Consider the following 25,989-nt stretch of genomic DNA (forward strand, 5'->3'; position numbering starts at 1 on the left):
TTTAAATTTCTCTCGCTCCCTCTCGCCCTCCCTCCCTCTCGGTCTTTCTTCCTTTCCTTTTTTTATCTCTTCTTCACCCCCTCTGTCCCTCTCTGCTTTAAAGGGAAAGTATTTGGTGCGTGCACCCTCCTCGCGGACCCCGTCTCGTCTCGTGCCGTCCCTCTCGCCCCCGCCGCCACTTCTCCGTAGGCCGACAAATAATGAAATCCGACATTTATGTAAACCAGCTCGGCCGTCGTTTGCCCCTCCGCTCCGCTCTCGGGGAGACAAATCCTCCGCTGCGTGAGGAGGACACAGCCGGACGCCGCTCGCCGGACGCAGCGAACTCTTGGTGCTAAAATGGTGTCGAGTTTAGCTAAATCAAGGCTTTATCCTCGGAGCATCTTAAAGGTAACGATGCGCGCAAGTGCAACAGCTGGATCTAACCTCAGTTCACATGACGTCCATTCTGGAGCGAGCCAGGCGGAGCGGCGCGCCGAACTCCATTCAGAAAACACAGCATTTCACGTACGCTTCCTTTGGGTTCATGTTAATAGTCGTGGTGAGAGGAAGTCACGGTTGTTTTGTCGCATAATAAGAGGCACCGAAAGATTCGGCGTGCATTAAATACACCAAGCAGGATTCTATTACTCAACTTTTAACTCTTTCCCCCAAAATACACACTGCGCTTCATCCCAGAGGGTGGTCTTTAAAGTACATTACACTCATATAGTACCACAGACTGCTGTTGCTGCAGGGGAACAGCAAAGTATGACCTCTGTCTATATATATATATATATATATATATATATATATATATATATATATATATATATATGATATAGAAGGTGAATTAGATTGGACAGGAATCTGTGGACAACAGAAAACTGCATGCACAGATTGAACAGGATGTGTGGATATAAATGATATATGATCCTGTGGGTATGTCTGTTTTCTTGTCGTCTTCGTTTTTATGAGTCTCTTATTTGACTATGCGTCTGTGCAACATGAAATAGGGATGTTACACATTGTCTTCTCATCAAATGGTGATGTGTCACACAGCAAACACACCTTTAAAATAAAACACAAGTACACCCTGTCGTGTTTTAGGTCTGACAAAGTGTGGATTGTAGAAAAAGGCCATAACCTGTTAACACAAAGTCCATTTCATGAACAAGTGGGCTAATAAAGGCATCATGTTTGTGTCCCTTATTGTCCAGATTAAATAAAGTGGAAGTGAAGATACAGCAGTGATCCTTCAGTGATGACAGACTGTCGTCAGTCATCACTGTTTTCAGATCTCTGTGTTATTTTCTATCAGTAAAATAAAACCTCAGAGACACGATTGGCTATAAGATATTAACAACGACATAAAGGTCGCTCATTTTAATAACCTATTGGTTTGCATGGTTTTGATGAAAAGCATCAAAACTGTAGGTGAAGCTGACCAACTAGTTTCTTCACAGAGTTTTTAAGCGAAGGAGAATCAGACGGATGTTGACTCCTTTAATTAGTGAAGACATCTTGAGAGAAAGGTGTTCTTGACATAAACCACCAAACTTCACTGATATTCAAGGCCTTGATTCTGAGACTTCTCCAGGACCTGTGGAGCATAAAGCTGGAAGTGAAAAAACTCAAATCTGGTTTTCGTTGTCTTTATTTTGTAGCTGCTTTTACGGTAAATTCAAAGCACTTGCACTCCAAAACAAAATAACCATCACATATCTGACGTCCTTTAAATATAATAATATTACACTTGGCTTTTTCTGTAGTCTGTCGATATAAATTTGTAATCTATAATAATACATTCTGGGAGTTCCATCAAAAACAACACTTCTTTAAACACACACACATTCTGCATTGAAGCTTGGCTTTACAGTAGTCCAGACACAGCACACACACGTGGTCTGTGACCCATAAACAATGATACTTGGTGCTCTTCACGTGAGGTATTACATATGACCTGCAGAACCCTCTATTTGTTTCCAAGCAGACTTAAAGAAAAAAAAAAGAAACGCACCTCTTCTACCACAGAGAAACATCATAAATGTCAAATAAGCACCAACGGATCACATCCCTCTACCGCAACAATTTAACCAACACCCAAATATTAGCAGGAATCTCAAGAAATCAATAATATCAACAGCAAACATAGTGGCTCGGTGGTCACAAAAGGAATATTTCAGCGCTCTAAGTGCTTTGTGATGAAACAAACAGCTTTTTGTTTTAAAAGTAAAGTGTGTCATTTTTATTGTTTAAAGGAGAACTCTGGTATTTAGAAACTTCAGCACCATCTGTCCTCATCCTGGTGTGTGAGTGACTGGTAGGTAGTAAAAGTGTTGGAACTGGTCCAGTAGATCACCTCAGCCAGCAGACACCAAACGGGCTGCAATGGCTGCAACGTGATCCTTTGGGACAACTGCACCTGATCACAGTAGGTCCACTAAAAGAGCTTGTTTGATCCACTGACAGGCTCAGAGTGTTATTCTAAGTGTGTGACAGCATCATGGAAAGGATTAAGATCCAAACAGATGTTATATTGCTCTCTTCAAGGCCAATCTTACCTCGCAGAACAGAGGAACTGTTGGTCTACCACAGCCTCCCTCAGTTTGTGTGATAACGATATTGTGAGACTGCTCTGTTCTCTAAAATCCCTGTTTTAGTGAATGTAGTCTGGTGTGTGTGCTGTTTGTGGTTAAACCAAAAGGATCTTCCAGGTCTCTCTCTGTAGGGATCCTTTCCGTAAGGCTGAGGTGATCTACTGGACCAGTTCCAACACTTTTACTACCTACCAGTCATTCAGACACCAGGATGTGGACAGAGAGGACCCAGGTTTAAAAACACTGGAGTTACCTTTCAACAGGAACAAAAGGATGTCGTCTGCATAAACGGAACATGAGATGCAGTGTTTTGGTCTGTACCATAGATTTCAGCGACACAATTACATCTTTATAAATATTTAAAAAAAACAGCACAGAAACAAAACAAATCAGGAATAATGGAGGATTTTACTTGTGAGAAAAGATTTGAAGCTTCCTGTTGTAAAGGTCCACCTGACAGGAGGAGACGGCTGCCATCGGTTTGTTTGATTGGTGAGTGTGAAGCTGCATCAGCAGTTTGGGAACTCCTTTCTACTGCTATTTTAACAGTCAAACTAACGGCCTTAATGCAGGTTAATAAACCTTAAAGAAAGTTTCACAGATCAGTTAGAAGCGTAACAATTGTCAGGTAGAGCCTGGAAAAGAACTGCAGGGAATCTGGACCAACATCTGTTTATTAATAACTTTTCTTAATCGATTGGTCTGTAAATTATTAATTCGCTCAATCATTTGGTCCATAAAACATCGGAAAATACCACAATAAATGTCCACCATAAGTTCCCAGAGCCCAAGACGACTAAACTAAAAGACATTACGTTTAAGAGGAACATCAAATATTCATGGTTGGCATTTCTGCTCTAAAAGATGCTCAGAAGTAGTTGAAAAGTAGTAGATTAACTTTCTGTGGGTTTGAAAAACAGATCAATCGATCAGTCGTTTCAGCTCTAATAATCATTTGTCAAACTGGACATCCCATTGTAATGAATTAGTGGTTTCTGACTGATTTTTAAAGCACGAGTGAAAGCATGTATCCACCATTAATAAATCCAGAAAGGTTGATTAGTAACTTTAGAGACTTTAAAGGATAACAGTAGATCTACAATGTAAGAGATAGAGCTGCAAGATCCTTTTTGTTTAACTTGAAACAGTAATTATATCACTCCCTTCAAGGACACCAGACTCCATAGGCAAAAACAACTATTTCACAATAACACAAACAAACTAACGTATTGAGGCAGCAGTAGACTGCGTCCTACTAGGTAAAATTAGTGTTTTTGTGAATGGAGTCTGGTGTGTGTGCAGAGAGCGATATAACCATAATCCAAAAGGATCTTCCAGGTCTATCTCTGTAGGGATCCTTTCCATAATGTTGTTGGCTGATCTACTGGACCAATTCCAACACTTTTTGTACCTACCAGTCATTCAGACACCAGGATGTGGACACAGAGGACCCAGGGGTAAAAATACTGGAGTTACACTTTAAAGGTTAGCACGAGGTCATGTGCCTGCTGGAAATATGTCACTATGAATAAGTGCACTGTGATTTGTGTCACACTGGTTTGTTCTTCATCAGTAACAATTTTAGCTGCAGTTCCACTTCTCCCAACCATGACCAAACACTCCCACTGACATGTTTCTGAATGACTGTGATAGTCGTGTTGGTCTGATTGTCTTCAGGAACTCCAAACTGCTGGACAGACTGACAGCAACCCACCTGAACAACAAGCCGTCTCTACAGATTTATTCCACAGGCACACAGTGGGAATATTCACCTCCAGATTCTCGACTGATCAACAATTATAATTGCTTATTATTATTATTATTATTATTATTATTGTTATCATGACAGTATTTAAGTCACCTTAAAGTCACCCGCCGCACAGCGAACAGGACTTCTGACCCGTTTGGGAAGGTTCTCTGCTGATCTGTTTGTCTCCTCTTTTAAAACCAGACTGTGAGGCGCTGCCTTGATTTATTACAGCGGATAAATCACCCAACATTATCACCGTGTAGTTATTAGAGGACAGCTCACCTCGCTCATCACAGACGGGGCTCTGTGCTGTCATGGAGCTCCTGAAGCTTTAAGGGATACTTCAGATTATTTGACTCCACTGAATCTAGCAGAGACCGTTCACTTCACAGTCACTTTAGCTCACAGAACACAGGAGTTGCTGGTCTACTGCTGCCGCTGGTGTTTTAAAGGGTTATTTCAGACCCCAGCTAATGTGTTAAAAACACCAAAGTCACAAACACTCCTCTGTGATCTGAGAGGTAACATCACAGTTTTTGTCAATGGAGTCTGTCTGGCGGTGAGGTCAAATGACCATGGATGAGTGTCTCGCTCCAAAAACTCTGAATTATCCTTTCAATAATAATAATAATAATAATAATATGATAGAATATAATAGTATATAGTGCAGAAACTCTTTTTGTGTGGTGTGACGGGAGAACGATGGAATAATAATCACACTGTATCTGTGACTCAGATGTAATAAAACACTGTGACACTGACTGTCCATCGATAATGACAAAAACCCTGTTACTATACATTTTATATTGTGATAAATCATCTCACCTGTCTACACCGTGTGCTTGTAAAATAAACCAGAGCACAAAGCTGCAGAGACAGTTCAGAAGAATGAAGAAGAGTAAATAATCCACCTGTCAGACTCACTCCTGCCTCCACCTGGAATTTAAATGTCGTGATATTTGGTCATTAAACTTTTTTTCCTGTCGATGTCGTGTGAGGAACTGAAGTCGGTTTGCTGTGTTTCACGTCTTATTCAAGTCCACAAAGTTCTACCGTGACTCTTAAAATAACAATAGTAATAACAAATAAAAACCGTGGTGGTTATTGGTTGCTGAAGCCTCAGCTCTCACTGCGTCTTCGTGCTCTTCTCCCGCTCGGCGACGTCCAGGGCGGCCATGTTCTGGGAGGCAGTGATGAGGTGCACGAGGCTGATGCCGGACTTCAGCAGGCAGATGGTCCCGCAGAGTCCCAGCAGCCAGTAGGACCAGGCTGCGGCAGAGCGCACGACAGGTCACAACACAAGCAGCCGATCACAGCCGATCACTCCAGCCCGACACTGGGCCGGGTGTACTGTATACACTCATCAGAGCGTCTTACCTGCAGGCTCCTGGACGTGATGCAGGATGTAGAGCAGACAGAAGAAGAGCTCGTTCCCAGAACACATCACAAACAGCACCAGCTGCAGGAGACAAACACCGATTAACTAGAGTGACAGAGGTTAAAGGACAACTCCAGAGTTTTAAACATGGGTCCTCTGTGTCCACATCCTGCTGTCTGAGTGACTGGTAGGCAGTAAAAGTGTTGGAACTGGTCCAGTAGATCACCTCAGCCAGCAGACACCAAACGGGCTGCAATGGCTGCAACGTGATCCTTTGGGACAACTGCACCTGATCACAGTAGGTCCACTAAAAGAGCTTGTTTGATCCACTGACAGGCTCAGAGTGTTATTCTAAGTGTGTGACAGCATCATGGAAAGGATCCCTACAGAGAGAGACCTGGAAGATCCTTTTGGTTTAACCACAAACAGCACACACACCAGACTACATTCACTAAAACAGGGATTTTACACAAGAGTTGCTCGTGTAGCGCTGCAGTTTGTTTGTGTTATTGTGTGACTGTGTGTGTGTTAAAGGGTTAGTCTGACAAAACAGTTGTGTAACACAATAACATGAACAAACAGCAGCAGTAGAGCTGCAACTCCTGTGTTCTGTGAAGTCCAATCATTGTTTTTGTCAACTGAGTCTACTGCATATACGTCTGCGTGTCTGTGTCTGTCTGTCTGTCTGTCTGTGTGTGTGTGTGTGTGTGTGTGTGTGTGTGTGTGTGTGTGTGTGTGTGTGTGTGTGTGTCTGTCTGTGTGTCTGTCTGTGTGTGTGTGTGTCTGTGTGTGTGTGTGTGTGTGTGTGTGTGTGTGTGTGTGTGTGTCTGTCTGTGTGTCTGTCTGTGTGTGTGTGTGTGTGTCTGTCTGTGTGTCTGTCTGTGTGTGTGTGTGTGTGTGTGTGTGTGTGTGTGTGTCTGTGTGTGTGTGTGTGTGTGTAAATGGTAAATGGTCTGTATTTGTAGAGCTCCTTTCTAGTTATTTCAACTACTCAAAGCGCTTTACATCACATCCTCATTCACCCATTCACACATCATTCATACAGGAGGAATGTAATTTGGAGGAGACTGTTCTTTCAGACTCATTCACACACTGAAGCTGCTTCAGGTCTTGTCTTGCCCAAGGACACTTAGGCATGTTGACTGAGCTGGGGATCGAACCCCGACCTTCTGATTGAGGGACGTGTGTGTGTGTGTGTGCGCACGTGTGCCTCACCTTGGACGTGTAGTAGATTCGGAGGACGGGGTTGCCGGAGAGGTCGATGGTCTTGTGGCTGGCTGATCCCTTTATCGTTGAGCTGAGAAAACAGAAACCAAAGAAGAAGAAAGACAGACGGTGAGGCAGCGTTCTGGCCTCCGAAGGCTCCACATGAAGCCTGACACCCATCTGACAGAGAGCGTGATGTACACAGGGCGACTCCCGAGGTCGGTTTTCTTCTTCTTCAGTGACTTAAATAAAGAACCACCATCAGGGCTCCATCCACTGAACGTCTGAACTCTTCCTAAGATTCTTAAAAGCAGTTTTCTTGGTAGCTTAACGCTGCCTGAAAAGACAAACCTCTCAAAGCTGTGATCATCACATCCTAACTGTGGTTCTAAATGTGAAAAACAAAGTGAACAGAGCTCCTTCAGTCGCTGTATATTCTGTGTGTCCAAATTCAGACTTCAGTGAGACCTCAGAGAGCATGTGAGCAGAGTCAGTGTGGCGAGGAGGCAGCAGCGTACCTGTGCAGGTGCAGCCAGTGGCTGGCGATGTCCAGAGACATGCTGAGCTGGAACAGGAAGGTGTAGGAGGGGTAGAGCAGCGACAGGTTGACCAGCAGACACATGGTGGCGCAGCGGTCCGTCAGCATGTCCAGCATGGCTCCAAACTTAGTGGCTGACAGGAGACAGGAGGGGGGGGGGAGGTCAGACCAACACGGACCGCTCAGACGTCTCAGAGAAAATAACTCAATTAAATTAAAAAAAACCTGAAAACATATTATGAGAATTATGACTGTGTGGAAAAATATAGTTGAATTGTTTCAACACGTAAATATTAAGTTGGCTGTGTCTTTTTTTTTTTGATCTCTGAGTATCTGCAGGTACCATTCAGAGGCTTTACTGCAGTAACACTAATACCACAGTAAAAATACTCTGTTACAGTAAAAGTGCTGCTCTGGAAATGTTCCTCCAGTAAAAGTCTGAGAGTCTAATGAGGAAAAAGTGTCTAAAGAGTTAAAGTAAAAGTCCTGGGAGCAGTAAAGTGTCTGTCCTAGATTCTATCAGTAGATTATTGATCCTCATCACTGATGGAAAAGCAGGATTTCACTGTTGGAGCTGCTTGGAGCTCATTTTGAACTATTTAGTATCAGACTGCAGCTGATGATTCTTTTCATTCTGGATTCATCTGCTGCTTATTTCCTCCATCAGTCCACTGATTGATTGGTTTGGAAAAATGGTGAGAAACGTCGTCACAATGAGCCCAAAGTGACAAAGTGACTCCTTCACTGTGAACCAACAGTCCAAAGATCAGCATCACTAAAAACAGGAGGTCCCTGCTGACTCATACACTGATTGAGCGCCCGTGCGGCGTGGCCGTCAAAGGAGTCCAGCAGGCTGCTGAGCAGGTAGCAGAAGGCGGCGGGCCACGGACAGCTGGGCATCAGGTAGAAGGACAGCAGGGCCAGCACAATACGGGCGTAACCTGCAGGGAGCAAGATTCAAGATGTTTACTGTCACTCCAGTTGTACCAGGACACTTTAAGGCTTTAAAGTATTATTTAACTTGGGCCCTAAGTCACATATCCTGGTGTCTGAATGATGGTAGATTGTTATTCTAAGTGTGTGACAGCATCATGGAAAGGATCCCTACAGAGAGAGACCTGGAAGATCCTTTTGGTTTAACCACAAACAGCACACACACCAGACTACATTCACTAAAACAGGGATTTTAGATGACAGGACACAGGAGCTGCTGCTCTGCTGCTGCCTCCATCAGTCAGTGTGTCTGTGTGTTACTGTGTGTTGGATCTGAACTAAACCTTTAAAACACCAAAGCTGCACAAACTAAGTGATGAAGACAGCAGTGGACCAGCAGCTCCCAGGAAAATGAAATGATGTTTTTGTTGATGCAGTGTTTAGTATACGGTCATCGATATCAGCTGTGGTGTGTTAGTCAGTCTGTCTGTCTGCACTGGGTTTGAAAACATTCAAATACAGGATATGATGATTATACAGGATGTGAAGACGGTGACACGTTGTCTTCACTCGACAGAATCAGACAGGAAATGTGAGAGTAGAGACACGTTTTAAAGCAGCGGCCTGATGTGTTTATCTAAAGGCCCCAACCAGACGAGCTGTGGGGGGGTCACTTTAAGTGAAAACAGCTTTATTTACACATTAAACTTTGAGTCTCTTTAATGGTCAATAGATCTACTCACTGATCCACAGAAAAGTTATTAACAACTAGTTTTAAATCATTTGTTAAGCTGAACTTTCCAAAAATTTCATTGTTTCAGTTTCTTCATTGAGAGAATTTGCTGCTTTTAATAAAGTGAATATTTGTAGGTTTTTGACGATGTGATGGACAAACTGAGGCGTCTGATGGCGTCGCCTCTTCTCTGGGACACTTTTCACTGCTGTCTCAGGTTTTAAGGAGCAAACGATGAGTGCAGAAAATACTGGGCAGGTTAAGTGGAGACAAACTAAAGGTTAGACGTCATGTGATGCTCATCCTGTAACATTTCACTGCACATCCTGTGAAGGAGGAAGTTTGGGGTCTTTGATTCTGTGATGGCTGGGTTTATATGAGCTTACTTGTAATGTGCATTTCTATTGATCAGTTGTCTTCTAATGGACACATGATCTCAGCTGAAGTGTTAGAACAGACAGAAATCTACTTTCGGACATGAGCTGTGAGCAGCTTTGATCATTAAATCTGAAGGATTTCAGTGTCTAGTTTAGTTTTTCTAAATAAACGAAGGAAAAGGTGGAGGAAAACATGCACGACTTGATAGATAGATAGATAGATTACATGCTGTTTTACTCATGCACTATATTTAGCACTTTTTTAATGGAGTTTGGTTGGACTGGCAGCATCCTGTCTGGTGGCTAACGCTAAGCTAAGCTAGCTAGATGTTGACAGCGGCAGTGAAAACTCACCGATCAAATTGGGAACGAAGAGGAAAATGTTTTCCTGCGCCATCTTGGAGTTTTTGGGCCGGTTAGTTTGTCTTCCTGCTTCAGTTATCTGTGAGTATTATTCGGTACTGTGAAGAGAGAAACAGGTAAAACAGGAGATTTTTCTGTGGCGATGACTTCCCTTTAGTCAAGCTTCCGTGTCTGACAGGAATAACAAGAGCGCGGCTTCCGGTTAACCTGTTTTCAGAATAAAAGCATCACCACTGATTTACCGTCGAAACCGTGTTCAATAGTCAATAATAATTTTTCATACATGATCTTTATTGGTACAATAAATCACCTTTCTTAGAGGCAAGCCGACAATAAGCAGACAGAACAAGTGTCAACCATAAAAACAACTAAACAAATAATAATAACAAAAACATGTTGAGACCAATGCAAGTGCATTGTGTGTATGAGTATTTTTTACTTAATTAAAACATCTCATTACTTCCTCCATCACTGTCTATATCCGATGTTGATGAAGTCGAGTGACATTCACGCTGTGCTTTTATTTTAAAAGATGAAATCTCTATTTCCGGCCTCCGTGCTCTGTTTCCGTCGAGCTTGATGACGAAGCCAGCGTCAACCACAGCGCAGTGCCCTTTGCGTCGTGACGTCATAGGACGTACCCGCAGCGTGCAGCAGCGCGCCTCCCCTTTAATACGTCCGTAGAAAAGCTATTTTAGGTTTTTATTCACCTGAGAGGTGAACTCAAGGAGGAGGAGGGGGAGGAGGAGGAGGGGGAGGGGGAGGAGGAGGGGGAGCGGGGAGCGGGAGGATGGGGAGGAGGAGGAGGAGGAGGGGGAGGGGCATCAGGAGGAGGAGAAAGTGATTCATGATAGAAAAAGATCATTTGAATAAATCACGAGTTTTCATTTGTGTTCTGTTTATTTTGGCTTTTCTGTCTTTGTTTTCTTTTCCTCTTCGATTCTTTTTGGGCAACAAAAATTAGATTTTGACTCGACAGTTTGAGCCACAGATTTCTGTTTGGTTTCTGATCAAATAAACAGAACTGTAAAATGTACTTTATAAATGAACTGTGTTTCTGTGCTACTTCAGTATTTAAAAGCAGGATCAGACTTCAGACTTTGTCCAGAGAAATAAATGAAAGAGTAAAATACATTTATCACATAAACTGATTTGATGCTGAAGGAAAATTGTAAATATTAAATATTAAAAAGTTTTTCACATCACAAACATTATTTACTGATGTGCTCAGTTATATTTTTAATTCAACGGATGAACCTTTTGAGGTAATGATGTAAACATCCACAGTTTCAGTCCAATCAGTGACTGACTGAAGTGAGAACATTTAAATAATTAAGACAATTATGAAATCTCTGCTCATGTTTGAACAAAAGCGATGATTCTGTTGACTCCTGGAGGTAAACGTGTTTTTCTCCAACGTATTTAACCACCAAGTATCGGCTGTATCCATGGAAACCCACTTCTGTAAGATGATGGAGAGAAAAGATCCTGCACCAGTTAATGTGTGGGTTCAAATCAGAGAGTAGGTTTAAAGGTGGAGGCAGCTAAGATAGTTTCAACATAAGCGTCAGTCACAACTTAAAGGAGAACTCCGGCATTTTTAAACCTCAGCCCTATTTGTACATATTTTGGTGTTTAAATGGTTGGAATAGGTCCACTAAAAGAGCTTGTTTGATCCACTGACAGGCTCAGAGTGTTATTCTCAGTGTGTGACAGCATCATGGAAAGGATCCCTACAGAGAGAGACCTGGAAGATCCTTTTGGTTTAACCACAAACAGCACACACACCAGACTACATTCACTAAAACAGGGATTTTAGCTCACAGAGCTCAGGAGCTGCTGCTATAGCGCTGACTTGATCGGTTAGTTTACTTGTGTTATTGTGTGTCACAAACATTTTGTATTGGAACCAAAGTGACCCTTTAAAACACCAACGTCACACAATAACATAAACAAACTAACTGATCAGTTGACAACCAACTCCTGTGTAAAATTACTGTTTTTGTGAATGAGGGCTGGTGGCTTTGAACCAGGTGATCTAAAGGCCAAAATAACTTTTTCATTAAAATGACCCCCGGGACATTTCTTCCTCTGCGTGGTGGCTTCCACAGACAAACGGACCACAGAAAACAAAGCCACACGTCTCTTTTTGTTCATTTATTTCTCCAAAATTATTTCGTTACGTTTCTGTACAACTCACTTTTCAACTTCCTCCTCTGAACATTTTGAACCTGAACATTTTAAACTCGGCCTCCTCACACACATCCATCCAACGTCCAGCTGCTCTACACGCAAACACCATCATCCTCATCCTCATCCTCATCCTCATCATCCTCGGTCAGTTCATTACCCTGCTGGGGGGGGGGGCTCCTTTTGTCTCGTGGGGGAGGGAAGGTGTTTCCTGCCTTCAGGCGGTAAAACTGAGCGAGTTTGTCCCACAGAAACATTTAAATCTGCACCAGGAAACTTATGGACCCACATGAAAGAATGCAAAGCGTAACAGCAAGGAATTATGGGAAATTTGATCGTTTGCCGTCGAGTTTAGCACAAACCAAATCAGATGATCAATATCAAAAAAACCCACATTGATTCACATCTTTTTCATTTTGATTGTAGTTTTTCTTTTGGACTAAATCCGCTTTAAACACTGCAGTTATCAAATGTCAAACTGTCCTTGAACGCCCCACAGGGGGAGCCAAAATGAGAAGTTTAGAAAAAGATCTGAAACAGTGACGTCATTAATCAGGATGTTATCGTAGATCAGAAACTATTTTGATCGTTAAACAGTTTAACTCATTTTTCCAGCTGTAACAAAGACTTTGCTGCTTTTCTCCGTTTTATGTGACCATCAAGTTTATTTCTGTAAATAATGTGAAAAATAATAAAAGCTACGACTGATCACAGGTTAACCTGGATCCTGTTTTCTTTTTAGATTAATCGATTGTTTTCTCTGTAAGTGGTCAGAAAACTGTGTCTCGTTCTGACACAAATGTTCAGCTCATGGAGACAAAACAGAGAAAAGAAACAAAGTCATACAGAAAAAACACTTCAGCTTGAAAAGTGACTTCGATTGAGGGATTGGTGATCAAAACAGTCACTAGATAACTTCCCTAACTAGTCGTTTCAGCTGTCGGAGAGCTGGTCGGACTGAAAACAGGCAGAAAATGGAAAAAGAATGAATGAGAAGACTAATAATCAATAAGAAAAGTGATCAGCTGGTGCTTCAGGCTGGAGTCTCTCCTGTTGGGAGGACGGCAAACACCAACATTTCCCAGAAATGTTCCTTTAATGCTGACATGAAAACAGAGAAATCCTGATGTCAGTGAAGTGCTGACGTCACAAACGGGACAAACCGACATCGCCCGTCGGCGGTGTTCTCACTTCTTCCTCCTCCTCCTCCTCTTCCTCCTCTGTGCAGCTTTACTTGGCAAAAACAACCCGTCTGAGGACGACCAGCTGAAAGTCTTTACAGAACGATGCATTTAAAAAAAAGAAAAAGAAAAACAAGTTGGCAAAATGAAATCTCACAGTTCAAATGTCTTTGAGGTTTGTGAGGATGGAGAGAAGAAGAGTTCATCCCCCGGCGGCCAGCAGCTTCCCGCCACACGTTTCCACCCACCAAGGTCGACGCCGCGGAGCGTCCTCGGAGCCGACGGGGACGTTGAACGACAAAAAGGTTCCCAGCATCCCCTCTGATCTGGAGCAGGTGACAGAGGACGGCTCCCCTCGCGTCGCTCCTCAACATTTGCACAAATACAGGAAATAAAACTAAATATCCAAAGTTTTTTTCCACCCAAACATTCTTTGACTATCAGTGCAAATGAGGTAGACATGACAGACAGCATCAGATCACACATCGGACCGGCGCCCTGCAGCGCTCACGTGACACCCGCCGCCGCCGCCGCCACACCAGCTCACGTGGTGGATCCCGTCTTCGCGGCTGCAGGAAGCCGTCAGATGATTTTTCTACCCATTCGGACCAAATGAGGCGGCGTTAAATCGGAACAAAAGAGAGTGGAGTTCTGCTATGGAAGCCCCGAAGTGTCCACAATCCAGACAGTAATTATGGGAGAAATGGTCACAAAGACATTTTTAAAAATCAGCTCGTTGTTATGAAGCGTTTCATCACTTATTCTGGTTTTTATTTTAACAAGGCCTCTTTTCTTCCAAACGTTTCTCTTGTTTTTATTCCACACGGTTACTTTTCATAGGAGATGAAACTTAAAAATAAGATGAATTAAGTGTCACAGGGTAAAAATAAAGTGTGTATATATGTTGTGGAGCCGGAGGAGGAGAGTAATATTTAAAAAAAAAAGGATTAAATTTGTGAATTTACGAGAAAAAAATATTTAGAAAAACGTATAATTTTGTGATTTAAATTTTGGAGAATATTTAAGTGTTTTTCTTGTAAATTTACCACTTATATATTAAATATTACCCCCCTCCCCCTCGGCTCTATGGTTCCCTTTTTCATTTTTTAATACCCAATTAACAATAAAAAAAACATAATTTATCCACATGACCATTTAATCCATAATGACTGTTTTAAAAAAAGATTGGCCACTCTGGGGCTCCATATTCTGCAGGTTATTTTTGGGGAAGTCCTGAACATAAAATAATAAAAAGTAAAAACAAAAATATGGCACCAAATGTAGTGAAAGAATCTGGAAATACTACGTCGTATTATTCAGCTAGACTGTGAACGCTCCACGTTTTTAATACTGGCTCAAAATAAAAAATAAAAAGTAAAAAGTCGAACGCAGCCCTGCCCGGAACTGGAGACTCCTTCCCTGAGACCTGGACAGGAATGCTGGGAAAGGTAGTCCTTTTGTCCTCCTTAAAAACATTAATATTTTTTTCTTTTTATAGCTCTATCACAGTAACATTGCGCTTATTCCCCACCTAGTGGTCAACATTGGCAATTACATTTTTAAAAACTTAAAAATAAGCAATACAACATAAATATTCCAACTGCAGTAGAGGTAATAATAATGATAGCATCTATTTGTCTGCATCTAGTACAAATTGGTATAACTCACGTGACAAAATAATCATTATTATTACTCTAACACAGTCCCAAAGTTAGTGCTTTTATGTACACTGGTAAGTACAATGCAAGTCAAAAGTGTTTGGACAGTGAACAATCGTCAGAACACCTGCAGCCACACGTACACAGGTATCTCTTACATTTATATAAATAGGTAGTGTGCATGTCCTCCATACAAACGCCGTCTGTACACAACGTCCATGCACTGGAACTGTACTAATTTGTAACGTAACATGTACAACTTATCTACAGATGCAGACCGGACTGTGGGGGAGACAGGTGGAGGTGCAGGTAAGCCACGCACGCACCTTTAAAGGAGCACGCCAACATTTTGGGATGTTTCCTCATTCGCCGTCTTGTGTCTGTGTGTTCAGTGCAGAAATCCGACAGCTTCAAACTCTTGTTCTCGTGTTGGGCCCAGATCAAAAACTACCACAACCACCCTCCATGCTGCCGGGTGTGTTTATGGGACTACATGCAAACCAACATGTTCACTTAGGGACCTTCACTTCCACTCATCGTAAACTACCTGGTGCGACCAGACACACTTCTAACAGCTTCAAATAGGTGTCCAATATTTACTTCATTCTAGTGGGGAGCCTCTCCGTCACCTCTCGACTGTCGTCTTTCTCGTAAAAAAGGCATAAAAATGCCCCAACGATATAAAAACAAACCAATAAAACAGACATCAGGCAAAGAAGTGTAAGGCAATGATGTGAATCAGCAGGACTGTTTTATGGTTTTTCAGTGATATCCTGGTCTCTGTTATTTTAGCCATCAACAGTTCAACTGGTTTCTCAGACTCACGACGACATGAGCCAGTAGAATAAAACTGAAGCTGTGCACTGAACACCCACAGATCAAACAGCAAACAGGCTGGCAGCTCAAAATGTGGCACTGCTCCTTTAAGAAGACTTAAAGGGCAGTGGTGGAGTGGTCTTGGTCAGCCCGGCACAGAGATGGCAGTGTTTGTCATATACAGAGGCTTATCACTACTAATTAAAGAAATGTGTTTGAGAAATCTTCCCTTGGTCGACCCCCCCCACCCCGCCGCCGCCGCCGCCGCCCCCCCCGCTGAACGTATGAAACACTTACAAATCAAAAAACTGGGTTTACAATTTACCGTTATTTACATAGTTACAGTGGTTTTTAAAGCACCGCTAGCCAAGTGGAAGCTCCACGCCTGTCGCTCGTCGCTCAGTTCGGTTCAAACATCAAAAATAAAAATTATTTTTTTTAAAAAACCTCAACTTTTAAACCTGAACACCTGCTGGAGGTCTTGGCTCAAACCTGAATCTCAAACCGGCCCAACTGGCGACTGGCAGTCTGCTGCAGTTAAACCGCCTCCCTCCAAAGTCAACACTGTGCAACGGGTTCAGTGCGTCACAAAACGAACGCCGAGCGTCTGGTCTGATCTGAACGCGGCTCGACTCGTTCGCTTTGCAACACACGGCTCATTTTCACACCTGGACGAGTCATTTCACTTTTTTTATTTCTTCAGCTGTTTTCCTCACTGTTCCTGTGCAACTCTTTAAAGTGTGAAGGAGGTTAACAGCGATCCTCTGGGTCTGAAGGAGAACTCTGGTGTTTTTAAACCTGGGCCTTACTTTTACATGTCCTGCTGTCTGAGTGACTGGTAGGTAGTAAAAGTGTTGGAACTGGTCCAGTAGATCACCTCAGCCAGCAGACACCAAACGGGCTGCCATCTACAGAAATAGTCCTGTGGGATCCTTTTTGTTAGAAGAGAGTGATATAACGGCTGTTCATGGTCAAACACACCAAACTCCATTAAAAAAAACAGTAATTTTACCTCAGAACTCAGTGTGACTTTGATGTTTTACCATTGAAATCACAAAAGTGACAAAATGACACAAACAAAGCAGAGCAGCAGCTCCTGTGTCCTGGGAGCTTAAATCCCTGTTTTAGTGAATGTAGTCTGGTGTGTGTGCAGAGAGCGATAGAACGGCTGTTTGTGGTCTGTCTCTGTAGATGGCAGCCCGTTTGGTGTCTGCTGGCTGAGGTGATCTACTGGACCAGTTCCAACACTTTTACTACCTACCAGTCCTTCATACACCAGGATGAGGACAGAGAGGATCATGGGTTAAAAACACTGGAGTTTCTTTAAAAGTCTTTCTCTCTTTCTTTTCTCATGTGTCAGGAACAGTTATTGGTGCCTGCACACTCCAAGAAAGGAGATCTTAAAATTTACACTTTAAAATTGGGGAATTACTTTTTTATTTTTTTTTTTTATTTTAAAAACTGATTTACTTGGCTCCTCCTCCATGAAGCAACTTAAAACCACCCCCCCTCTCTGCCTGTCTCTAATGGGCTGAACACCGTGCAGCCCCGTTGGTCGGCTGTTTCTGCAGAAGCAGAGCGGCGCTCGCAGGTCAGAGCAGAGAGGACGACTGAGCCGCTTCACGAGTAGGAGAGGTGAGAGCCGTTAGAAATGTGAGACGTGACCGACGTGCTCCGGCTGAGCCCGCCGTCGCTCCCCCCGCCGCCCCCCGGCCCCCCGGAGGCCGTCCTCCTCAGAGGCTGGGGGCTGTTCCTGAGGGCCATCAGACTGGGGCCCCTGACGCTCAGGCCCCCGCCGCTGTAGCCTCCCTGTGACGACGAAGAGGAGGAGGCGGAGGAGGGAGGGGACGAGGAGGAGAGGGAGATGGGGGGAGGTGGAGGCGGGGGAGGCAGCAGAGCCAAGGACTGGGAGGAGGCGTGGGTGGAGAGGTGGTGGTGGTGGTGGTGGTGGTGGTGATGGCCCTGGGAGTGATGGGGGTAGTGGCCCCCTCCTCCCCCCCACTCCCTGGCTCGCTCGCGCTCCCTGCCGTCGTGGCTGTCGCGGTAGAGCTGCGGCGTGCTCTGGTGGTGTTGGTAGTGCTGAGGGAGGTAGTGCTGCTGCTGGTGGTGGTGGTGGGAGGAGGAGGACGAGGAGGTGGAGGAGGAGGACGAGTGGCCCCTGGCGCTCTTGTGCGGCTCGCTGTCCCTGCCGAGGCCGTGGGAGGAGGTGATGGACTCTGCGCGGCTGAAGCCTCCCCCGCCGTGGTTCTGACTGCGCCAGGACGGAGTGGCCACCGAGTTCTGGACGCTGTGGCTCCAGTGGCTGCCCGAGCGGGGGACGGGCCGGGACGGCCAGCCGCTGGAGCCCGAGGACGGGCTGGGGGTCGGGTAGCCCTGGTTGAAGGCCTCCGCCGGGATGCCGGTCAGCGCCATGTTGCTGAAGCCGAGGCGCATGCTCTCCGAGTCGAAGGCCTCGATCTCGTGAGCCTGGCGCTCAAGCAGAGTCCGGATTCGCTCCGAGCGCTCGTTCTGCAGCGAGAGCATCTCCTCCTCGATCTGAGAACAGACATTCACACTGTTAGTCAGACTAAACGCTCCTCTGCAGCGATTACAGAGAAAATCAGCAGCAGATTAATCAATAATGACAATATTGCTGGTCATAGCCCTAAATTCTTCTGATGAAACTCAGCTGGGCTTTTGTTGAATCGAGGGAGCAGAGTCCCTTGTTCCACACCGTTTTGACGGAGTAAGGAGAAGCAGCATGAGTCACAGCTATAAACTTGCTGCAGAGCTTTGGGAACAAAGAATAAACTCTGCCCCCACCGCAGGAACCTACAGACCCGTTACTTTAACCGGTTCTGCTTTTGTTTCATGTCTTTGGACTGATCTCTGTCGGCTACTGGAACAACACTTTGCTCAGGAGGCGTGTAAAGAGGAAAGAAAATCATTAGTCTTCCACAGCTGGACTCAACTAAACTAAAAGAGCAGTGGATTTTTGAAGTGAAGTTTGATGATGTGAATCTGGAACATGCTGGTCAGTACGATACGGTGGAAACACCGAGCAGTTCTTCAGAGTTCAGGTTAAGGGTCTGTAGGCCTCTGCAGTGGACTTAACCTACATCTACACTAGTAAGTGTGGCTAAAAGGTTCCACCAGGTTCCGACGTCGTCCGTACCCTTTGCTCCAGCAGTGCGCGGCGGATGGACACCCTCTGCTCCAGGTCCTTCACCTCGCGCTCGTGCTGAGTGTCGGTGTGGATCTTGATCTTGCTCTGGTAGGCGTTCAGCAGCTCCAGCTCCTGCTGCAGCTGCATCCGCAGCACCTGGTACTCCGCCTCCTGGGTCTCATCCAGCCGCAGCTGTGGGAGCGAACAAACAGGGACCAGCATCAGTATCAGCAGAGCGCCGCCGTGATCATGTGACGGCAGGACGGCGTGTTCCTGTCAAATAATGCTCTCAGTTAGAAGTGACGTGTAGACATGTTCTGTGTTCCTTTGCTGGTCTGAATCATTGGTTTATTCTTAATGTCATATTAACTTTCACTGGCCAGTTTCAGGTCTTGGTTATCTTTCATTTCTATTCCTATTTCCTGAATGGTTTTAACTCACATGCATCAGTTATGTGTCCAAAAGAGGAGGCTCCGACCGCCGACCTCTGCAGTCGCTCATATGAATGAACTTTTTCTGGCTACTTTTTAATTTAAAAAAAGAATCTTTGAATATTTTCCACGTGTTTCAGGGAGCTGCACTCGTTCACCACCACTGTCGGCATATGGCTGAAAATCTGTCACTGCCGTCACTTAAGCATCGTCCTGCCTCGTTATCTGCTCACTTCACTGGCTTCCAGACAACAGTCCACATGTTCTTCCCTCAGGCAGAAGAACAGACTCTGACATACGACAGTAACCACGCTGCTGCTGAATAATTCATGTTGCTGACACAAGCTAAATGTTTTGCCTGTATTTTCTGAGTGGTGGCTGTGTGTCGGCGAGTGTACGGCGGCGGTGCTGAAGAAGTGATGATGCGGAGGGTGTGTGGAGGGTGCAGGTGCAGTTTGAGGTGTAGAAGGTGCGCGGAGGTTTCCTTGCCTTACTCACAGCCTGTGTGGACAGCATGTCGTTGATGGAGTGGTCGTACTGCTCGGCCAGGATGGCCAGCTTACGTGTTTGCTCCTCTTTGAGGCGTTTGAGGACGGCCTTGTGGTCGGATTTGGGAGTGCTCTCCAGCAGGTGGTTCCTCAGGGCTTTGTACTGGCGGGTCTGGATCTTACAGGTCTCCTGGAACTGACGCTTGATCTGCAGCTCTTTGGACTGAAACAGCGTTTTAACAATGATCAGGTAACACCAGTGTCACACTGAAATATGTTGGATGTTAGATGCTAAAACTAGTGACAGTTTATCTCCATTCAATCACAGTTTTGTTGCAGATTAAATCGTTTCCAGGACATCAGGGGACATTTTGTCACTGGCTTTACAGAGGTTTTCATCTCTGAGTGCTTATAAAGTCACCAATCTGAAAACTGAAGCTACTTCAGCAGCTGAAGTACTTTGAATACCAATGAATCATACACAGTCCTTGGGGTATATCCCCCCCCCCCCCCCCCGTTCTCCTACATACCTTGAGGCTCTTGGGCTGCTGCCGGACCTCCATGGCGTGTTTCTGTCTCAGTTCCTGTTCGCGGCGCTTGTTGTACTCCATCTGGTTGGTCAGTTCGGTCTGGTGCTGCGTTCGGATGAGGTCGGCCCGGGTTCGCTGCACCGAGCTCAGCTGCCTGAACTCCAGCTCCTGGGTGGACTCGTGGTGGCGCAGCAGCATGGCACACTCCAGGTCCTTCTGGGTCTGCTTCTTGTTCAGGTCCTGGTGGGGGGACGAGACAAAGGGAGGAGGAGGTGAGAGAGGAAAGGAGGATACAGTCACATCAGGGTCACATCATCTCTGTCTCTGTCTTTAAACGGAGACTGCTTCAGATTCAACTGCAGATCTTGGTCTGTGGTGTATAAACAGTCACAAGTGGCTCTCCTTCTGACTGACAGAGGCAGATCAAATAATGCAAAGATTTTTCAAAGTGTTTCTGAATTCAGTCTGACAAAAGTCAAGTTTCATGTCCATGTTCCTCTAGAGAATAACTCACCTATCTATGGCTAATGTTTTCAGCTTCAGTTAATCATGAGGGTTTTGTAAAGCCCCGATCGTTTTGCTTGGTGTTGGTTACTTTGTTCTTGCTGCAGCTCAACACTTCATGTTGCAGACACAAACTACATGTAATAAATGACGATAGTCATGATGAGTACAAACAGGGATGTGAGTTAAAGAGCAGAGCAGAGTATGAACCCTCGAACGATGTGATTGGACACATCGTCTGTGTGAGCCTCTGGTTAACAGCTGATCCTGGAGCTGCCGTACCTCTCTGAGCAGGTCCTGCTCCAGGTTGTGTCGAGCCAGCAGCATCTTCCTCTTGTACTGGCGGCACTGCAGCTCGTAGTACTGCCTCTGCCTCCTGAGCAGGCTGGCCTCCTCCTCCGCCTGCATCTGCTGCAGACACTCTTTCTGACGGATCAGCCACTCCTGCTTCTCCCGCTTCGGAGTCGACTGGTTCTCGTTCAGCTCCTGTTTAGTGCAGGACGAAAAGGGGGAACAACGGGAGACTAAAGTGAGAAAAAACTAGACATCAAACATCCAGGACAAGTGTGGACAGCAGAGATCAGACATGCTGACAGGCAGCTAGCACAAAATGGCCGCTGGGTGCAGCAGTTTCTGGTTTCATCGCGTGTTGGTCAGTCACATGGACCAATAGGATCACAGAGCTGCTTTTCACCTGTAACCACGGTGAAGACAAGGGAACACTGTTGTCTGTATCACACACGATGTTTCTGATTGTCTGTAACCGTCTGTAACCTCCTGACGTGACAGAAACCATCTGAACAGGCAAACTGAGGCACATTTCACTCAATCACACCTTAATAAAATCCTCAACTAATAACACAATACGAATGAAACATCAGTATTAGTCAGCACACACAACTGAAATTAATCTATAAGAACCCTTCTTATGTGAATGAATACAAAGGTCAGAAAGAGGTCGTTCAAACAGTTAAAGCCACATATGTTCAATCGGCTATGAAGACAACAGCTCTTAAATGACATTTCCTGGTAAAATGTGTCTGGTGTGTCATGTGATGAGGGGCAGTTCTATATGCTACCGGGTGTGTCGCTGTCAGTTAGTTTCTACCTCTTTCAGCTGGTCCTTGCGCTGGCGATACTGCCGTTTCTGTGAGTCCAGCAAACTGGTCAGTTCTTTCTTCTGCTGGCCCAGTATGTGCTGCTGGAACTTCTTCTCTTCTGTCAGAGCCGCTTTCGTCTGCAGGAGGACACAAACCAAGACTGGGGTGACCGTGAGGCCCAAAATGGATGCAGCAGCAACTCCCATCAGCGCTGAAAGGATTTAAGTAACTTTGGTATTTTTAAACCTGAGCAAACACACTGACTGATGGAGGCAGCGGTAGACCAATAACTCCTGTGTCCTGTTCTCTAAAATCCCTGTTTTAGTGAATGTAGTCTGGTGTGTGTGCTGTTTGTGGTTAAACCAAAAGGATCTTCCAGGTCTCTCTCTGTAGGGATCCTTTCCATGATGCTGTCACACACTTAGAATAACACTCTGAGCCTGTCAGTGGATCAAACAAGCTCTTTTAGTGGACCACTTCTACTACCTACCAGTAATTTAAACACCAGGATGTGGACAGAGAAGACCCCGGTTCTCCTTTAACTATAACCATACAGCAGATGATTTCAGTTCTATGTCCGTCCATCTCACCTCTTTCTCCAGGATGGCCTGGTGCTTCTTCACCAGCTTGTCGGCTTCAGTGGAGAAGCTGTTCCTCTGGTTCTCCAGTTCTTTGTCCAACTTCAGCTGGTGTTCGTCCATCTCTGCCTTCAGCTTGTTCTCCAGGCCCATCAGCTGCTTCTGGTGCTGCCGCCTCATACGTTTGTACCCGGACATCTGCTCCCGCAGCGCCGAGCCCTGCTCATGTTCCTGGATCTGACGGGTTACCTGGAGGAGCAGAGGGTGAGAACGTGCTACACCTGCTGCCATATCCAGGCCTTTGTACACACGGCATCTGTCTGGAAGCTGCAGCAGAGCCGCTTGCTGTGTGGACCTGCTGTATTTGGGTCACATCAGCCTAAAAACAATGAGCTGATGTTTACTTGCACACATTGATACCCTGTGTGCGCTCTAGGCTGCAGGCACACAGCACCACTGACCGGAAGAGGCTTTTCTGACTTAACTCACCAAGGAGGCGGTTCGGATGGTGGCAAAGTGGTCACGGTTGCGATAGTAGGCTCGGCGGCGTCCAGCGGAAGGAGCCTGCGGTTGGTCCATCTCTGGCTGGTAGGGGTCGTCGTAGATGTTGTCCTGCCCCTGAGGAGGAGGAGGAAGAGGAGGAAGGGTGGGGTCGTGGAGTCAGACACTTTTTATTACACACATAGAAATAAGAGTTTAGCTCTCGATCCCGGCCGACGATGGCGGCGGTATTTACCGTGGGACGGTGGATGATGGAGCTGTTGGAGGTGACGGTGTGCTCGCCCTCCTGCATCATGGCCATCTCACTGCTGCTGTCGTCAGAGGCGTCGGCCAGACTGTTGACCGAGCTGCTCTGAGAGCTGGCGGAGATGGACATACTGGGCACCGACTGGGAGCTCTCCATGCTGTTGACTGTGCCTGTCCGCAACAGGTACTGCTCCACCTCCTGACACACACACACACAGGAATTAGCTGGATGGAGATGCATATTGTCTGTTTTTGTGTGGGGTATTTTGTTTTAAACATTAGTGTCCATTGAACTAGCTGGACACGTGTATAAGGGGATTCACACTTCAAGAAAAACAGAACTACAGACTGTTTTCATTATTTTACAGCACACATAAATGAAGTATGAAGAGTCTGACACAAACTCTGGTCATCCCTCCCTCCCTTCTTCGTGGTCTCACAATCTCTCCCTTCAACCCCCTCACATCGACTTCATCTTCCCCTCCTCCTCACCTCCTCATCCTCCCCTCCCTCAGACACAGGGCCGTTCTGCTGGGTCTCCTGGAAGAGGATCTTCTTCATCTTGCGGTACTGCAGGTTGTCCAGCTCCCTTACTGCATCCTTGGTTCGTGCGATCAGGTCCATGACGACCGTCAGCGGACGCTCGCGGCACAAGAACCGATGCTACGGGACAGAAGCGATACGGAGGACGTTCATGCGTCACAGCTTTCCATAAACACCGAGTGTGAGACATTCAAGATTCAAGGTACTTTATTGTCATTACACACATTCTAGATTTTGGTTGCAAAACGTATGAAAATATAAATGAATGGTCCTGATTTTTTTTTTCCTTGGCAAGAGACCACGGTATGAGCGGGAGAATTCCCTTTAAGGTGTCCATAATCAGGAATTAATGGATGACGTGGAGGCAGAGAACCGTCCGACTGCATGTCAAACATAAAATACTCTCCTAGCTGGCTACTCCTCATCCCTGTGGAAGGCTGTGTGTGTGTGTGTGTGTGTGTTCTGCTGACATTGGATGCATAAAAAAAGTTCAGCCAGTTCTCACATTGAGCAGCACGTCCGAGGTAGGCCGGTCCTGGGGAATCTTCTGTAGGCAAGAGTCAACAAAGTTGCGGAAGGAATCAGACCTGCAGAGAAATATGGGCTCAGGTCATCTTATGGGAGAAACTCAGAGAGAAGAAATAACAGAGGACCTGCGAAAGCAGAGAGCATCTGTGGTGCCTTTAGGTCCTCTAAGGATAACAAACACAACTTATACTTACTCCATTATCCTGCTATACTATAGAACAGAAATGACAGAGAAAAGAAAGGACACCTACATATGGTACTGAGAGGCATTTAAATCATTTTAAAAAACTATTTTCTCAAGAAATGTGATGAACTTATGAGACAGGAGCTTCTTAAAGTCTGGAGACAAAGACGTGTTCTCACCAGTGATTGGACTGAAGGATGGGGCTTTCATTCTGAGCGATGTGATATAAGGCACTCATAGCATTCATATTGAACAGGGGGGGCTTCCTCTCCGCTGCGGACAGAGCAGATAGAAATGTATTCACTCAAACACACACACGATCTAACATCTCTGACAGACAGACAGACAGACAGACTGCAGGCTCGTACCCAGCTCTATGGAGGTGATGCCCAGCGACCAGACGTCCACCTTGCCGTCATACTGGCCCTCATCCATGGCCAAGATCACCTCTGGAGCCATCCTGAAAACAGGATGCAGAAGACAACAGTGACTCTCTAAGATGTTTGACAGAAGATTAAAACATCAACTTGGAACGACTCTACCGACTGGTTAAAGGGTAACTAAGGTGTTTTTTAACTTTAGGTACAAAGAGCTTTGGAATGAGTCCAGACTCACAAACTAACCAACCAATCGGTAGACGAGCCACTCTGGTGTTCTGTGAGGTAAAACTACTGTGAACAGAGTCTGGTGTGTTTGAGGAGAGCAAGTTCTGAACCAACACCCACCAGTACGGAGTCCCCACGAAGGAGTTGGCTGGAGCCACGATCGAAGCAGAACCAAAGTCCCCCAGTTTGACCTGACCAGGCTCCGTCAGCAGGATGTTTCCTGCTTTGACGTCCCTGCAGAAGATAACTGGACATTAGCACCACCGTTCTTACAAACCTTTGAATTCATGCTGTTATTAAACTGCTGGCAGACATATAAATATCTTTTTTAAAAGTGAGAATATTGTAGAGTTTGAAACAGAACGTGTGGGCAGGACGGCATGTTAGAGCCACTGTAGGTTAACAAAAGTACAGAGCTGGGAAAGAGGAGTCATATTCTGAGATATTCTCGAGTCCAAACTTGGTGTTTCAGGACTAAAAATGATTACCATTATATATTATTAATGCTAAATCTGCCATCCATGGCAGAACACACGGCGAGCGGCAGCGTCTGTGCTGGAATGACGATCCGACCTCACAAAGAGAAGCTTTAAAAACTTTACCACTTTCACAGAGGAGAATATTCAAATTTACACCTTTTTACCCTTCCTTCACCAGCTCAACCTGCTATTAACCTGCAATGGCACATTAACCCACCGCTGTCTGCAGCACCTTGAACCCAGTACACAAACAGCTAGGTAACTAAAATTCCAGTGTTGCTGCCAGAAGGTCTGTGAGGTGAAACAGTTTTTACCTGTGAATCATATTGTGAGAGTGAAGATATGCTAATCCCTGCAGTGCACCATGGGTAATAGCAGCTATTTCTATTTCCTGGAGTGGCTTTTTGTGAACTGCAGGGGAAGAG

The 25,989-nt window shown here is 45.3% G+C and overlaps 2 protein-coding genes across 2 annotated transcripts in view; both read right to left on the reverse strand.

Annotated features, from left to right (window-relative positions):
* taok2a (TAO kinase 2a) overlaps positions 1-25,989 on the reverse strand; it is a 46,687-nt gene that overhangs the window by 9,445 nt on the left and 11,253 nt on the right. The window contains exons 6-20 of the mRNA XM_070847445.1: positions 25,879-25,975; positions 25,206-25,319; positions 24,849-24,940; positions 24,660-24,753; positions 24,274-24,355; positions 23,718-23,888; positions 23,215-23,424; positions 22,968-23,096; positions 22,491-22,727; positions 21,909-22,037; positions 21,083-21,286; positions 20,297-20,536; positions 19,777-19,989; positions 18,857-19,039; positions 16,501-18,237 (exon numbers count right to left, since the gene is read on the reverse strand). Coding sequence (XP_070703546.1) covers positions 17,323-18,237; positions 18,857-19,039; positions 19,777-19,989; positions 20,297-20,536; positions 21,083-21,286; positions 21,909-22,037; positions 22,491-22,727; positions 22,968-23,096; positions 23,215-23,424; positions 23,718-23,888; positions 24,274-24,355; positions 24,660-24,753; positions 24,849-24,940; positions 25,206-25,319; positions 25,879-25,975 — 3,110 coding nt within the window. The 3' untranslated portion in view covers positions 16,501-17,322. The remainder of the gene's footprint in view (positions 1-16,500; positions 18,238-18,856; positions 19,040-19,776; positions 19,990-20,296; positions 20,537-21,082; positions 21,287-21,908; positions 22,038-22,490; positions 22,728-22,967; positions 23,097-23,214; positions 23,425-23,717; positions 23,889-24,273; positions 24,356-24,659; positions 24,754-24,848; positions 24,941-25,205; positions 25,320-25,878; positions 25,976-25,989) is intronic.
* cdipt (CDP-diacylglycerol--inositol 3-phosphatidyltransferase (phosphatidylinositol synthase)) lies at positions 5,411-9,934 on the reverse strand. The gene is made up of 6 exons (XM_070848508.1): positions 9,849-9,934; positions 8,258-8,392; positions 7,432-7,585; positions 6,923-7,004; positions 5,707-5,788; positions 5,411-5,598 (listed from the first exon to the last, which is right to left on the reverse strand). The coding sequence occupies exons 1-6, from the start codon at positions 9,889-9,891 to the stop codon at positions 5,456-5,458; spliced, it is 639 nt and encodes a 212-aa protein (XP_070704609.1). The 5' UTR covers positions 9,892-9,934; the 3' UTR covers positions 5,411-5,455.

Source organism: Pempheris klunzingeri, chromosome 17, assembly GCF_042242105.1.
Source record: "Pempheris klunzingeri isolate RE-2024b chromosome 17, fPemKlu1.hap1, whole genome shotgun sequence".
NCBI lineage: Eukaryota > Metazoa > Chordata > Actinopteri > Acropomatiformes > Pempheridae > Pempheris > Pempheris klunzingeri.